This window comes from Typha latifolia, chromosome 9, assembly GCF_019914945.1.
Source record: "Typha latifolia isolate L0001 chromosome 9, TyphaL0001v2, whole genome shotgun sequence".
Lineage (NCBI taxonomy): Eukaryota > Viridiplantae > Streptophyta > Magnoliopsida > Poales > Typhaceae > Typha > Typha latifolia.
The window spans coordinates 577408-590577 of NC_133094.1; the positions used below are offsets into that span (position 1 = coordinate 577408).

Below are 13170 nucleotides of genomic sequence, written 5' to 3' on the forward strand. Positions count from 1 at the left end.
AAAATAATATACAAGATAATAATATTTAAATAATAATAATTATATACTGAATAGATAATATCTTCTATTCCTATTATACTCTTAAGAATTTTAACCGTGAGATCTTTTATCAAATGCATTGATAAATAATTCTAAGGTAGGAAAGAAGTGCTAATAAAAAATAGAAGAGGAAAGCAAAAAAACGAAAAATAGTGGAAGGTCAAAGCACTATCTTCCTGGTTTGAGAAAAATGGGATCGAGATGCAGTAAATCTCCTAAAACTTGCACATCATTATTGCCGATATTCTGTCTTTTCTTTTTATTTATTACTTTTGTTATGAGACGTGCTCTGAATTCCCCTCTGTTTTTCGCAAGCTAGGGGCGCTCAGTTCGTCTGCTTCAAGCTCTGGTGCAAATGAAATTAAAAATTATGCATGCGTTAGGTGAGCCATCTCTTTCTAATCAGTAGGCAATGAGATCAGTGTTAAATACCCGCAATATTTATAACATTTCTTACTAATGACAAGACACGATCTGTTTCCCCAGTTTATCTATGACAAAAGGATTGAGCATATAATACCCCCAATTAGAAATTTATTAAGATAACGAGGAAAGAGAGTTATATAATGGAAATTAATGAGTTGTGCAACTATAGGGAAATTAAAAAAGGAAACTAAAATCAGATAATTAAAACACTGCTACCTCCTACAAACTAAGCTTCATACATTGCTCTCAGTAGAGGTCTCCTCCTCTTCGTTCTCAGTAGAAGTATCCTCATCTTTTTCTTCGTAGAAACGTTGGACCAAAGTTCTGACACTGTTGTCCTCCCACTCTAACACCACGAATAGACTGCAATTTACTCTTGTGCTCTAATACCAATTTAATGTATATCTATATATAATCTTCTACAACATTAAGTAACTCTCAGTTATGTCGTGTTCTTTTCCCCCCAAAATAATTCATATTAATTATAGGAACATATATAACATGACAAAGTTGTTGTAAAATATGAGTAGAAATGATTTGACTATTATCTTATGCTGTGGACTAGACTGTAGTGGAGACGTCAATACCATTTTATTACTCTTCTAGAATTACAGAGATACTTGCCTGTGGCATGAAAATGACCTTTTTTGAGATCAGAAAACCACTGCAAATCAAAGCATAAATTAAACCATTCTCTGTTTTAAAAATAAATCATGACAATGGATGCCAGAGATCGATATAAAAGAGAATAAATCAACCCCAACAGTAATATCTAGGGGAGAACGCAGAATATTAGCCTCTTTGACTCACTTACCTCGCGTTCCTCTTTGTCAAACAATTGGATGGAAGTTTTGACACTGCTGTCTTCCCACTCTAAACCTTCCCACCATCCTTTGGAATAAGAAGCGACCAGTAATTTACTCGGGATATTACCTGGTCGGAATGGGAGCTTCTTCAATTTCGGACAGTAGTGGACATAGATACAACATAACGCCGGGAAAGCGAATGCGGAGTGACAAATGGAAACCATCTCTGGTAGATATTCTAAATATATCTCTCTGAGGCAACGGAAAGTAGGAGTCGATGTGATTTCTTTCTCTTCTTCCTTTTCTACTGTATCTGCAATTAGTTCCCTCATACTAGAACAATCTTGTGCCATTAGTGACGTAAGGCACGGGAGATGCAAAACCCATGAAATGCTCTTCAGATTGTCACAACCACTTACATATAACTCACGAAGAGCCTGAAACAGCTCCTCGGGAACTACTCCCTTCCATATTATCTCTTCTAAACAGTGCAAACCTTCAATTTTGAATGTCTCAAGTGCCCGAAGATGACATGTGGGGTGTTGATGGTTACCTTCAAGCACCACTTGGGTCACATTGCAATTAATAAACCTAATTTCAGCTAAGTTTATCTGGATTTGCTTGTCCCCCAAGAAGCTAGTCGACAACGAGAAGGAAGTGGAATTCTCTAGAGTGCTTATAAAAAGCCACCGGACAGATACATTGGGCAACTCAACAAGTCTATTGAGTTGCGATGTATCTTCTATGCAAATTCCAAGACCTTTTAGATTGTTTAAGCACTCTAACTCTTCCAACAGTTGTGATGCCAAATCGGTCAAATATTTATCAATAGTCCCCCATGAGTGATATAAGTCGAGAACCTGCAAAGACTTGAGTTTTGCAATAACACCTTGAGGTATAGCATGAATTCCAGTATCCCGTAAAATCAGGAATTTGAGATTGACAAGAGATCCCAGCTCCTCAGGGAGAGATGGCATTCTATTATGTGCAAGGTTGAGGTATTGGAGCTGGACCAACCCACATATCTCTTTGGGAAAATGAACAAATCCACACAAGGAGAGGTCAAGATATGTGAGTGCAACTAGAGCTCCGAAATTATCTCCAAGCTCTCTCAATTTACGGTTACCTGAAAGCATCAAAGTGGTGAGTTTGGATGAAGAGGGTGCAGTTGCAATAGGAGGAAGTGCTTCAATTTTACTCTCTATCAACGTTATCCTTTCTGCTTTATGCCAAATTTCCTGGTCACGTGGAGCCTCATGTTCAAAGACCATCCATTTGTTCTTGTTCTTCCCCTGGTCGTGTACTATCCACAACGCCATATCGCGTAACACATCATGCATCCTCACACTAGGAAATACTCCTTCATGATCCTCTAATAAGCATGCCCCAATCAAGTCGCCGATCAGCTCGTGTCCGGTGTTATAAGCATCCGCAATGTGGTCAAACACTTCTATTAAGCCTAATCCCATCCAGCATTTGATGAGGTCTTCTTCCTTTTTGATAAGAAAATCCTCGGGCCACATGGAGCAAGACAAGAAACACTCTCTCAAGGTGTCAGACTTCAAGTTATCATAGCTGAACTTTAATCTATAAAAAGTACTATTTTGAAGATCCTCAGGTGAGTGTTTTTCGACCTCGTGGAGTCGTGACTTCTTGAGTAGATTGATGGCATATTCCCATTGTTTTGGATCCTTCTTCGGGTACATGGACCGGCCGATTGTGATAAGAGCCAGGGGCAAGCCCTCCAATTCCTTGACGACATCTTCTGCAAGGCTAGGGATGCGAGGATGAGAGTTGATGGTTTCCGTGCCGACCTTGTCCAGGAAGAGCTTCAATGCATCGTCGTAGTTCAAACACTCCATTTTGATCGTCCGCCTCACCTCCATGTCACCGCAAACAGTCTCTAATCGTGTGGTCAAGACCACCTTGCGCGTGCATTCGCCGACCACTCCGAGTGGAAATGGGATTCCAACATCCTGCAGATCAAGTCGCGCCCAAAGGTCGTCCAACAGCAGGACGAAACTTTTATTTTTGAGGAATTTAAAGATGATGTTACGTTGTTCCGTAGCATCATTTGATTGCTGTAGATTCAGATTCGTGACGATCTGCATCTGAATTGTTTCTGTTGTACATGATTGAGAAGCTGTGACCAAGATCACCGGTTCAAAAGCAGAGTCGCCTTTTAAGAAGTTGTTGATTTGTTTCAAAAGGTGGGTCTTCCCTGCACCACCCATGCCCCAAATTCCGATCATCCCCACCTCTTGATCCTCTTTAATGCAGCGGAGAGCTTCTTCAAGATTTGGATTTGGAGATGATGGCAGCATAGGCTCCTCCCGGGCAAGAGACTGCGCCGGTGTCAGCGCTGCTTGTGTCGGTGATAGCTTTTCGCCTTCCTCTAACAACCTTCGCACTTCCACAAGCTTCTCGGCGGCAGTTTTGCTGAGGCTGTAGTTTGACCAACAGTTAGGTGAGAAGCAATTGAGGCATAAGAACCTCTCCTTATATTTCTCTACCATCGCATCCACGTCGGCTTTGGTAGCTTCCACCTCATCCAACCACCCTAGCAATTGATGACTTGGCGTCTTCCCCTTCCTCTCAGTAGCCTCGATCACCACTTGGGCATCTTTCTCCTTGGCGATCAAACGCCGAGTGTTACTTTCGAGGTCCCTCATGTTGTCAGCAGCGTTAATAAAATACTTTAGCTGTTGCTTCACAAAGTTGAACAACGGAGACATGATAACATCTGCAACTTTACAGAGAGGCTCCATGGATATCAAGAATGGGACTCTCTCTCTTCTTCTTCTTTTCCCCTCTCCTCTTGACCACTATATTAGAAAAGAAAAAAAAGTGAAAGAAGAGGGTGTTTTTATTAAGTAATAGTAGAAGATGGAAGATGATAACCGAAGAAGAGAAGAAAATCTCACCAGCTGCCCCTTCGGACTGATCACTGAAGTACCAATAGATCGCAACAGCGCAAGTCAGGCTTTTGATGTGCCTTCAACAATCAAGGGCTGCGAGTGCCATGCAGCCATGCAGAGTTGTAATGGAATTAATACTTTTTATTAGGGATTCTCTTGCAATCTATAAACATAAGAGAGAATAAAAGAATTAGAGAACTTTAGTGTAGGTTATTTCTTACCTTTGGCTGATAGGGATTATTACATCGTTCTAGGTGAAATTCATCTTCTAGAACTTAATAATATGTAGAATAATTTTAATAATAATCTATTAAAAACATCTTATTAAAAACTGACGATAATACTAATTTTAGGGAGTCAAAATAATTTACCGACAATTATAATATTTTAAAGAAGGTAATAGCATTTATGATATTTTCTCTATGTTAATGACTTGACAAATAATTTAATAAAAATTATTAATTTTTCTCTCATAATCAAACGATTAAATTAAATGATACTAAATAAAATTAACCGAAAATATCGGTCATAACTCATATGAACGGAAGTACCGATCACTATTCTAAATTATAAAAATAAATTAGTTATATTTTATTTCTTTTTTTTAGCTATCTATTTTTTTATTATAAAAAATTATAATAATAATCAATCGGTAAAAGTTCACTTAAAAAAAGTAATAAGAAAATAGTTAAATTCTAATTTTTTATCAATTAATCTAGTCACGTATGTAAAATATCTTATATACCTTTTAATTTATCAAATCATTGCTCTAACGACTTGCTTTAACGGATCCATAAAAAAAAATAGGGAAAAATAAAGGAGGAAATTCTTTTTATTTAAGTAGCTAGACAGTGGATAACGAAGAATCTAAGAAGAGAAGAAAAACTCACCTGCTACCGAGAGTCGATGGCAATTAGTGCGAGCCAAAGCTTTGATCTGCCTTTGACTACCACGCCAATGTCAATGCCAACGACAATGCCAATGCCAATGCCAATGCCATGCAATATATACTTTAGGTAGGAAGCATAGAGAATAAACACATTGAGGAAAGTAAGTTAGGGATAAGATAATGGGTACTCTCTTTTTTTAAGCTTTTTAATAGAATTAGGTGCAAAGTTGTGCCCTTGCGTGTGGTGGAATACTCTATATATGATAGCATGAAAGATAATAAGCAGATTGAGGAAAGTAAGCTAGGGATGAGATAATGGGTACTCTTTCTTTTTAGCTTTTTCTAAACAGAATTAGGTGCAAAGGTTGTGCCCTCTCGGGCTGCATAATAACGAGAAATTTTAAAATATAAATAAATAAATATTAAGATAATAAAATATTTTATTTAATCTTTTTTATTTTATAATTCAGATTAAATTAAATTAAAATTTTAAGTATATTTTAAGATATTAGCATCTCTATTCTAATATGACTTTTATTATAATTTTTTAACTATAAAAAATAGGCCTAGAAAAAAAAACCGTACATATAATTTTAAAAGAGTAGGTAGGAGGGCAGTGCTATAGTACCAAAATTATGAGAAAAAAAGAAAGAGATTATTTTTTAGAGAAATTAGAGAGAAAAGAGCAGAAAGAGAGAAGAGAATATAGAAGAGATAAAAAAAAAAGAAAAGGTTGCCCTATCAAAAAGAAGAAAATGAAATATAATGCAATAATAGAACGTATCGAAATCTCTGCAGATTATGATTAGAATATGAAAATTAAATTATTTTTAATTAAGCAATCAAAAAAAAAATTCCTATTCATATTTTGTTTAATTTTTATTATTTAAAAATAGAATTATTGAATTGAAAATTATTTCTTTTTATTTATTATTATTTTGTTTAATTTTATAAGATAAAAAATTATGATATGACGATGTCTTTATAGAAAAATTAAGAGATTCACTGTTTACAGATTTTCAATAAAAAAATTAGAGATGTTGAGATTATTTATATTTTATAAAAATTTTAAATTTATTATTTTCAAAATATAAAAAGAATTTTATTATTTATATTTTTAGATTTATGAAAATATTTAATATTTTTTATTGCAGAATATATTATATAAATTGGTAGTACTTCAATTTAAAACAATTTTGGATTTATGAAAATATTTAATATTTTATTTTTATTATCAAGGATGCTGCTCTTTAATTTTTTCTTTTTTTCCTCTTCTCTTCTCCGTATGAGTACAATATATATTGGTGACCTGCAGTTAAGAGACGGAGAAAAAAGTGATGAAAATAAAATAAAAATGAAGAGGCTTTTTCTATCAAGTAATAGTAGAAGATAGAAAGATCATGATCACTGAAGAAGAGAATAAAAGCTCACCAGCAGCTGTCCCTTCTGAGTGAACTCTATTCAAGTACGCCTTTTGATGTGCCTTCAACGACCAAGGGCTGCCAATGCCATGCAGGTATAGACATAGTATTCTTAGTTGTAATGGAATAATTTATATAGAAAGCAAGTTAAGGGAACATAAAAAAAAGAGAATAAGAAAATTGAGGAAGTCTAGTTAGGAATGAAACGATTCGATGGGCACTCTTTCTTTTTCATCTTTTTCTAAGTAGAATTAGGTGCAGACTTATGCCCTTAGACTTAGTTAGGTGTATATGAGGCAATTAACGCAGGTATTCTTGTACTAACATCAAAGAGAAAAGAAAGCAAGTAAGGTATAAAAGTTAAACTCACGAGCTTGTACTTCAGATGTAGGTATAATGGAATACCTCATCAATGAAGCAAATAGAGCTTCGCGTACTTGCATTAAAGAGAACGAGAAGATTGTTAAGAATAAAATGACCGTCTTCAAGGGATTATTTTTGGAGGATCTCAAGTATATTAAATCCGTAATATATAATATTTGAAACTTGTACCTTTATTGTATTTGATAACCGATGTATTTAATAGTGCTTAGTTTAATCTTTAAATAAGAAATCTTTGGTCTTTCACCTTTGATTGATAAGGGTTATATCTTATCATTCTAAATGAAATTCATCTTCTAAAGCTTAATAAATATATTCAATTTACATATCGGGTTAACTTTAACAATAATCGGTTAGAAATATCCTATTAGAAATTAACGATAATACTAATTTTGGGAGAGTAAAAAACAAATTGACTAATAATAATAAAATTTTAAAGAAGGTAACAGTAATTATGATGTTTATCTATAAGAGATCGAGAAAAGACAAATGGGGAAAGAAAGATAAAGAGGTGTTTCTTTTTACTAAGTAGGTAGAAATTAGAGGATGAAAATTTAAGAAGAGAAGAAAGCTGACCGGCTACCAAAGTGACGATAAATAGTGCGAGTCCAATGCCAATGCCGATGTCGATACCAATGCCGATGCCGATGCTATAGATACTTTATATATAAGAAGCAAAGAGAATAAGAAAATTGAGGAACGTAGGTTAGGAATGTAATGATGGATACTCTTTTTTTTGAATTTTTTTTTCTATAGAGTATTAGGTGCAAACTTGTGCCCTGGAATACTCTCTCTCTCTCTCTCTCTATATATATATATATATGATATTATGAAGCAAGCTAGGGATTCTTGGACTAACATCAAGATATTAGAAAATAGAATGAAGTAAGGTATTAAGATTCAAACTTGTACCTTTATTGTAGGCATAATAAAATATCTCATTAATTAAAAAAAATATCAATGAAGCAACTAGAGCTTCTCACATTAACACAAAAGAGAAGGAGAAAATTGACCAACATATGTTAGGAATAAAATGATGAATTTCAAAGTGGTTATATTTAGAGGATTTGAAGTATATTAATTCCATTATATAAGAAATCATCAGTTTTTTCTTGGGGATTCAAAACTAATGGTAGAGATAGTTTTATATTAAAATTGTTGTACTTATAATTGCTTTATCTTTCTTTATTTTGAAAATTTAAAGTGTTTAAAATATGAAAGTAAGAAAGATTGAAGTGAAACAAGGACACAACACAAAGGTCATTTTTAAAAAAGAAAAGAAAATTAATTTTGGACATTTATTATTAAAAAATTAATGTCTATTAATCAGTTATTAGAATTTTGACCGGGGATGTGAATTGTATTTTCCCTTTAATTATTCCTAGTCGAGCTTGAGCTTAACCGGAATTAGGATTTAGCTTAATTCCGGCTTGCTTATAGAACGAGTGAGCTGAGTCAGAAGCGAGTCGAGTTTATAAATCGTCTCACCCGGGCCGTGAAGCGAACCCAAATCTAGGGTTTTAAAGGGAGAAAGTTGTGGAGGCGCCGCATTTTGGACTCTGCCTTCTTCGCAGCAGAGCTCGAGAGAAGCGGTCATGGTAGAATCCCTTCTCTCTCGATCTTGGTTTCGGTTTTTTGTTTGTGTTTCCTTCTGACGCCGTAGTTTGTGATCGCAGGTGAAGTACTCGAGAGAGCCGGCGAATCCCACCAAGTGTAAGATCTTCTGCTTTGTTTTGCTTCAAATTCTCGTCTTTCTTCTCTACCTCTCCGAATTCACGGGTAGAGTGCGGAAATTAGACACCTTTTTGAGCTATTTGCTGGAATTTGGTGGTGGACTTTTTACTGTTTGGATTTAATCTTTTGCTTTCATATTTTATTTTTCTTGCAGCCTCCAAGGCCATGGGCCGGGACTTGAGGGTTCACTTCAAGGTGTGTGACTTCTCATCTTGACAGTGTCGATACCTCTATTCTGTAGAGATTTTGATCTTTAGATGTGTATTTTAAGTGCAAAGTTTGAGTGTTTAATTTTATTGTAATGGATAGATTTAGTTAGCTAATAGTTTCCATCGCCCTACGAGAATAAGTTATTTTTTATATATAAATCTGTATATGATTTTGCTTTTACTTAAGAGATAAGTTTTGCTTTAATGGCGTACTAGTTTTAGCTGCAAGTGTAACTAGGGCTTTATTACATATGATTTCGAATTGTTGGCTTGTGATGATATATAAAATTATATTCATATATTTGAATGATGACGCCCTGTTCTTTCTAGGATGGGCAAGTCATCTTCAATAAAGATTGTTATTTATTTTTGTTGGAAAAAACCTGAATTTTGATTAATTGAGGCTCCTACTACCTAAAGAAGAAAGCAGGGTTCTGTTTCTTCATAAGCAGTTCTCTCGTAATCTCTAGGCAAAACAAAATGCAAGGTTATTGGGTGAACCTATGGAAACTATATGACAAAAGGTTCAGTAAACAATGCTACATAAAATAGTAGTTTTTTTTTTTTTGTATTTATGTTCTTTCCTTTCCCCTGTTTTCATTTAATTGTTGTGACAATGATGCTTTTAGCTTTATGAGTCCGTTCAGGACAGGTCTTTTATATGTGGTTTTTCTCGTCTCTCTTTCTCTCTCTTACTCTAGTGAACAGATTCTGAGCAATTAAAATGTCATTATATGCTGCACAACCTGTGCTCCTGTAATGCCATTTCTTATGTTATTACATACTATAATCAATCTATGTCTTTCTTATCGAAGTTATCTATAAATATGACTATTCATTAATATTAGTGACTAATGTTTTCTGCAGAATACCCGCGAGACAGCCTTTGCAATTAGGAAACTGCCTCTGGCGAAGGCTAAAAGATACCTTGAAGATGTAATTGCTCACAAGCAGGCCATTCCATTCCGTAGGTTCTGCAGGGGTGTAGGACGTACAGGTCAAGCTAAGGTTCGCCAGTCAAATGGACAGGGACGGTGGCCTGCCAAATCTGCCAGATTTATTTTGGATCTGCTCAAGAATGCTGAAAGCAATGCTGATGTACGTTATCTTCCATAGTGCCATTTAGTTTATAACTAAGCACCTTCTTTGTGCCAAAAAAATGAGTTCATCCACTTATTGCCAGGTTAAAGGTTTGGATGTAGATACTCTCTACATATCACATATCCAGGTGAACCAGGCCCAGAAGCAGAGGCGTCGCACATATCGTGCTCATGGGCGAATAAATCGTGAGTTCGACCTTTTTAACAGGTTAATCTTTTTTTTAAATTTCTTTTGGCTTAAGATTTAATCATTCTGTATTATTGCAGCTTATATGTCCTCTCCATGTCACATTGAATTGGTTTTGTCTGAGAAGGAAGAGGCAGTAAAGAAAGAGGTATTTATTTCCCTTCTGTTTTGTTTCTTCTGTAGTTATGCATCTTGTGCTCATCTAGAATATAACGATCACAAATTCTTCAAAGGTTTTATTTGACTGCTGTGTCCTTTACAGAAGCAAGTCCATGTATGTGATTTTATTATATTTTGTATGTGCAGCCCGAGACACAGATTGCGCCTAGGAAGACCAAGAACACCTAAGTCCTGTTCAGTGGAACTTCTTCCTGAAACTGTTATGGACTAGTTTTGCGTTGAAATTTCTGTCACTGTTTGTCTGTCAAGAGATGGAGTTTACGCCGACTTGGAACCAAAGATTTTTGTTGGGGGTTTAGTTTGCATTAATTAGATCATATATTTCCAGTTAAACTTACACTATATTCTGTGACGGTTGAAGTATCATTAAGATAGAGGGCTTCTTGTTATGTTAAGAGTTGTACTCATGGATCTTTGTTTTTGATTTAAGCGGGATGTTTTTTTGTGTTTATTTGTTTTACTTTCTTGCAGCAACATATGATTTAGCCTGTCTAATTTGATTGATTCACATCTAATTTGATTGTATGAGATTATACGTATATATATTTCATACAATGTTTTTGGAGCTTCAGAATTAGTAGTCTCATCATCTAGCTGACCACTGACATAGCAATCTGTCATTGAAAAAAAGAATGAATACTGTAGGATTTATTACATGTACAAAGTTCTCAATGAATACATCTACCTGGAACTCTCCAAGAAAAATCACTCATTCTCCTCTCTGCTAACTGAGCTTTATATCTCTTCCAGTCCTCAAGAACATTTCTTAGGTCAAACAGCTTATTCTCTAGCCCAACGCAGCAATTTGCGTGCATGGTACAGATCTTATTCAGATCCTTGCCATGCTGACAAAATCCACCAAAATAAGTTGTGTCCAAGAATTGTATCTTAACATGAAGCTTTGCAGAAATTTCACCCTTGGTCTTGTCGAAAACATATTGCTCATGTTGACCAGGAAATCTTTCCCTGGACAGTCGCCAGTTCTTGTAGAACTCTACTGTCTTCTTGCTGGACTTCACATAGAGGAATCCTCCATTAGGGTAGTTTCCTAAAGAATTTGGATCTCCGATGTAAAAATCAGTAGACATGACGATGTGCGCATCAGGTTGAATGTGTCGAAAGGGCTCTCGGAACCACACAATATCCACATCCTGCAAAGCAATGTTATCATGTCAAAGCAAGAAACTGAATATAGTGATGATAAGAAGTGAATTCCTCAATTGCTCTAAAAGCTAATATTCTATATTTTGATCTATTACAAATTATTCAAAGGACAATGCGTACCGTGAATAAGAAGTTGTATCCGAACTCTAGAATACTTTGCTGAAACTTATTCCTTCCCCACATCATCTCAAGGTAGTCTTTTTTCATGTATGACTGCTCAGAAGTGAAGTCAAAGCCCGGTATCTTGAGGAAGTAGCAAAGATGATGCACAGATTTGCATCTGTCAAATGCCTTTGGATCCATGGCTACAATGATCAGATGCTTTAGAAGATGCTCTATCTGTTCTCCTTGATGGAAGCTCTCGAGGAAGAGATCGAGAAAGGAATTCGGCGCTGCCCATGCTTCATTGATCGCAGTCATCAAGATTGTTTTGTCAACCATAGCTGCTCTTTTCAGTAGCTGCAATAGATCTTGAGATGGCTCTGTCTGTTGATAAAATTCAAAACTTTTCCTGGTGAGGTAAAGATCTGAGTATCTAGTAAATGAGGAATTCTTTCTTGACACCCAAACATAATCTATCTAAAGGTAATTAAGATATACTTCTACAATTATAGGCATGGGATGTTTGCATTCATTTAATGAGTTACTGAATATGAAATGATTTTAGATTTGACAGGCTTTAGGAAATTAATTGTAGTACTTCAAGAATATATTTATAACATTTTTTTTTAATCTTTTATGAATCATACTGTTTCATTTAAATTGGACAGAGACATATCAACCAACTGAATCAGAATTGCATGAGATAAATGATCATGATTACTACAGAAGAATCCTAAGATCAATATTTTTTTTTCTCCAAATTCTGGAAAGGAAACAAAAGATTTCCTAGTTCACCAAAAGAACAACTAGAAGATGAATCTAGATGAACATAATAATATAAAAGAAGAGTGGCATAACATAACCTTTTTAGTTGAAGCAGAGGGAGCCCTCTTTGTTTTGTTCACAAACTTGGTGTGATCAATCTTTGGTTTGCTAACAACCTCTTTGATATAAGACATCTTATCATCACTAGCTTTGCCATTAGAATCCATCTGAGTTCCTCTGCTCCAAGTTGATGATAGCTTTGATGACCTTTCACCCAAGTCTGCTGATAGGTAAAGGAACAAGCAAACAGTGGCCATGGCTGCCCCAAGAAGGAAATATTTGCGAAACTGAACAGGTTTCATGTTGTTGATCACCTTTGGATGCCAAAACTTTCTTTTGGCTAAGAAAGAAAGAGATAAAGGAAGAGGAGAAGAATAGGAAGAAGAAACAAAGAAGCCTAGTCAAGTTTGCTGTCTGAAACTATGGTTGGAGGTCAATTCCAAAAGCTGATGCAAGTAGCCTTTAGTTTGGACTCTTATACTGAGAAATTATTAGTTGATTGGTTCATAGAGAGACACAGTGATCAAGAAAAGGAAAGGATTGGGAATGGGATGTGGATTAAGATTAGTTTAAATGGTAAAATTAATCTTGTGGTCCATGTCTTGATTGTGACCTAATAATATAAAAGTTCCCACTTCCAATCAAACCGAGCTCCATAATCATTCTCCCTTCTTTTTTTCCTTATGCCAATAATTCCACAATTCTTGGTATAAAAAATTAAAAAAACCAATGTAATAATCTTCGGTTAGTTAAAGACTGACCGTTAAATTTTTATATTTTTAAAAACAA

At 35.2% G+C, this 13170-nt stretch overlaps 3 protein-coding genes and 1 non-coding gene across 5 annotated transcripts; 2 read left to right on the forward strand and 2 right to left on the reverse strand.

The window, feature by feature from the left end:
* Positions 1-1144: 1144 nt before the first annotated feature.
* On the reverse strand, positions 1145-5155 carry LOC140795277 (probable disease resistance protein At5g63020). Of its 2 annotated transcripts, none has more exons than XM_073147761.1 (3): positions 5080-5155; positions 4196-4282; positions 1145-4096 (listed from the first exon to the last, which is right to left on the reverse strand). In XM_073147761.1, the coding sequence occupies exon 3, from the start codon at positions 4037-4039 to the stop codon at positions 1238-1240; it is 2802 nt and encodes a 933-aa protein (XP_073003862.1). In that variant the 5' UTR covers positions 4040-4096; positions 4196-4282; positions 5080-5155; the 3' UTR covers positions 1145-1237. The 2 variants fall into 2 exon arrangements, with proteins under 2 accessions (XP_073003862.1, XP_073003863.1); XM_073147762.1 differs by having other exon boundaries at positions 4196-4352; positions 5080-5130.
* Positions 5156-8283: 3128 nt separating this feature from the next.
* On the forward strand, positions 8284-10741 carry LOC140795183 (large ribosomal subunit protein uL22-like). Its single transcript, XM_073147614.1, has 7 exons — positions 8284-8478; positions 8557-8593; positions 8769-8809; positions 9691-9921; positions 10007-10109; positions 10191-10258; positions 10417-10741. Exons 1-7 carry the CDS (start codon positions 8476-8478, stop codon positions 10456-10458), a joined length of 525 nt encoding a protein of 174 aa, XP_073003715.1. The 5' UTR covers positions 8284-8475; the 3' UTR covers positions 10459-10741.
* LOC140795835 (small nucleolar RNA snoR74) lies at positions 9244-9370 on the forward strand. The gene has a single exon (XR_012110367.1). It is a non-coding gene; the product is annotated as a small nucleolar RNA snoR74 (small nucleolar RNA).
* Positions 10742-10910: 169 nt separating the features above from the next.
* On the reverse strand, positions 10911-12829 carry LOC140795182 (uncharacterized protein At4g15970-like). The gene is made up of 3 exons (XM_073147613.1): positions 12420-12829; positions 11575-11940; positions 10911-11441 (listed from the first exon to the last, which is right to left on the reverse strand). Exons 1-3 carry the CDS (start codon positions 12681-12683, stop codon positions 10959-10961), a joined length of 1113 nt encoding a protein of 370 aa, XP_073003714.1. The 5' UTR covers positions 12684-12829; the 3' UTR covers positions 10911-10958.
* Positions 12830-13170: the final 341 nt, after the last annotated feature.

Coding starts and splice junctions, on each gene's coding strand:
- LOC140795277 (XM_073147761.1), bottom strand. CDS start 4,039: ATGGAGCCTCTCTGTAAAGTTGCAGATGTTATCATGTCTCCGTTGTTC.
- LOC140795183 (XM_073147614.1), top strand. Junction 10,110..10,190: donor TGCTCATGGGCGAATAAATC/GTGAGTTCGACC, acceptor GTATTATTGCAG/CTTATATGTCCTCTCCATGT. Junction 10,259..10,416: donor AAGAGGCAGTAAAGAAAGAG/GTATTTATTTCC, acceptor TTGTATGTGCAG/CCCGAGACACAGATTGCGCC.
- LOC140795182 (XM_073147613.1), bottom strand. CDS start 12,683: ATGAAACCTGTTCAGTTTCGCAAATATTTCCTTCTTGGGGCAGCCATG. Junction 11,941..12,419: donor CCTCTGCTTCAACTAAAAAG/GTTATGTTATGC, acceptor TTTTATCAACAG/ACAGAGCCATCTCAAGATCT. Junction 11,442..11,574: donor GATACAACTTCTTATTCACG/GTACGCATTGTC, acceptor ATTGCTTTGCAG/GATGTGGATATTGTGTGGTT.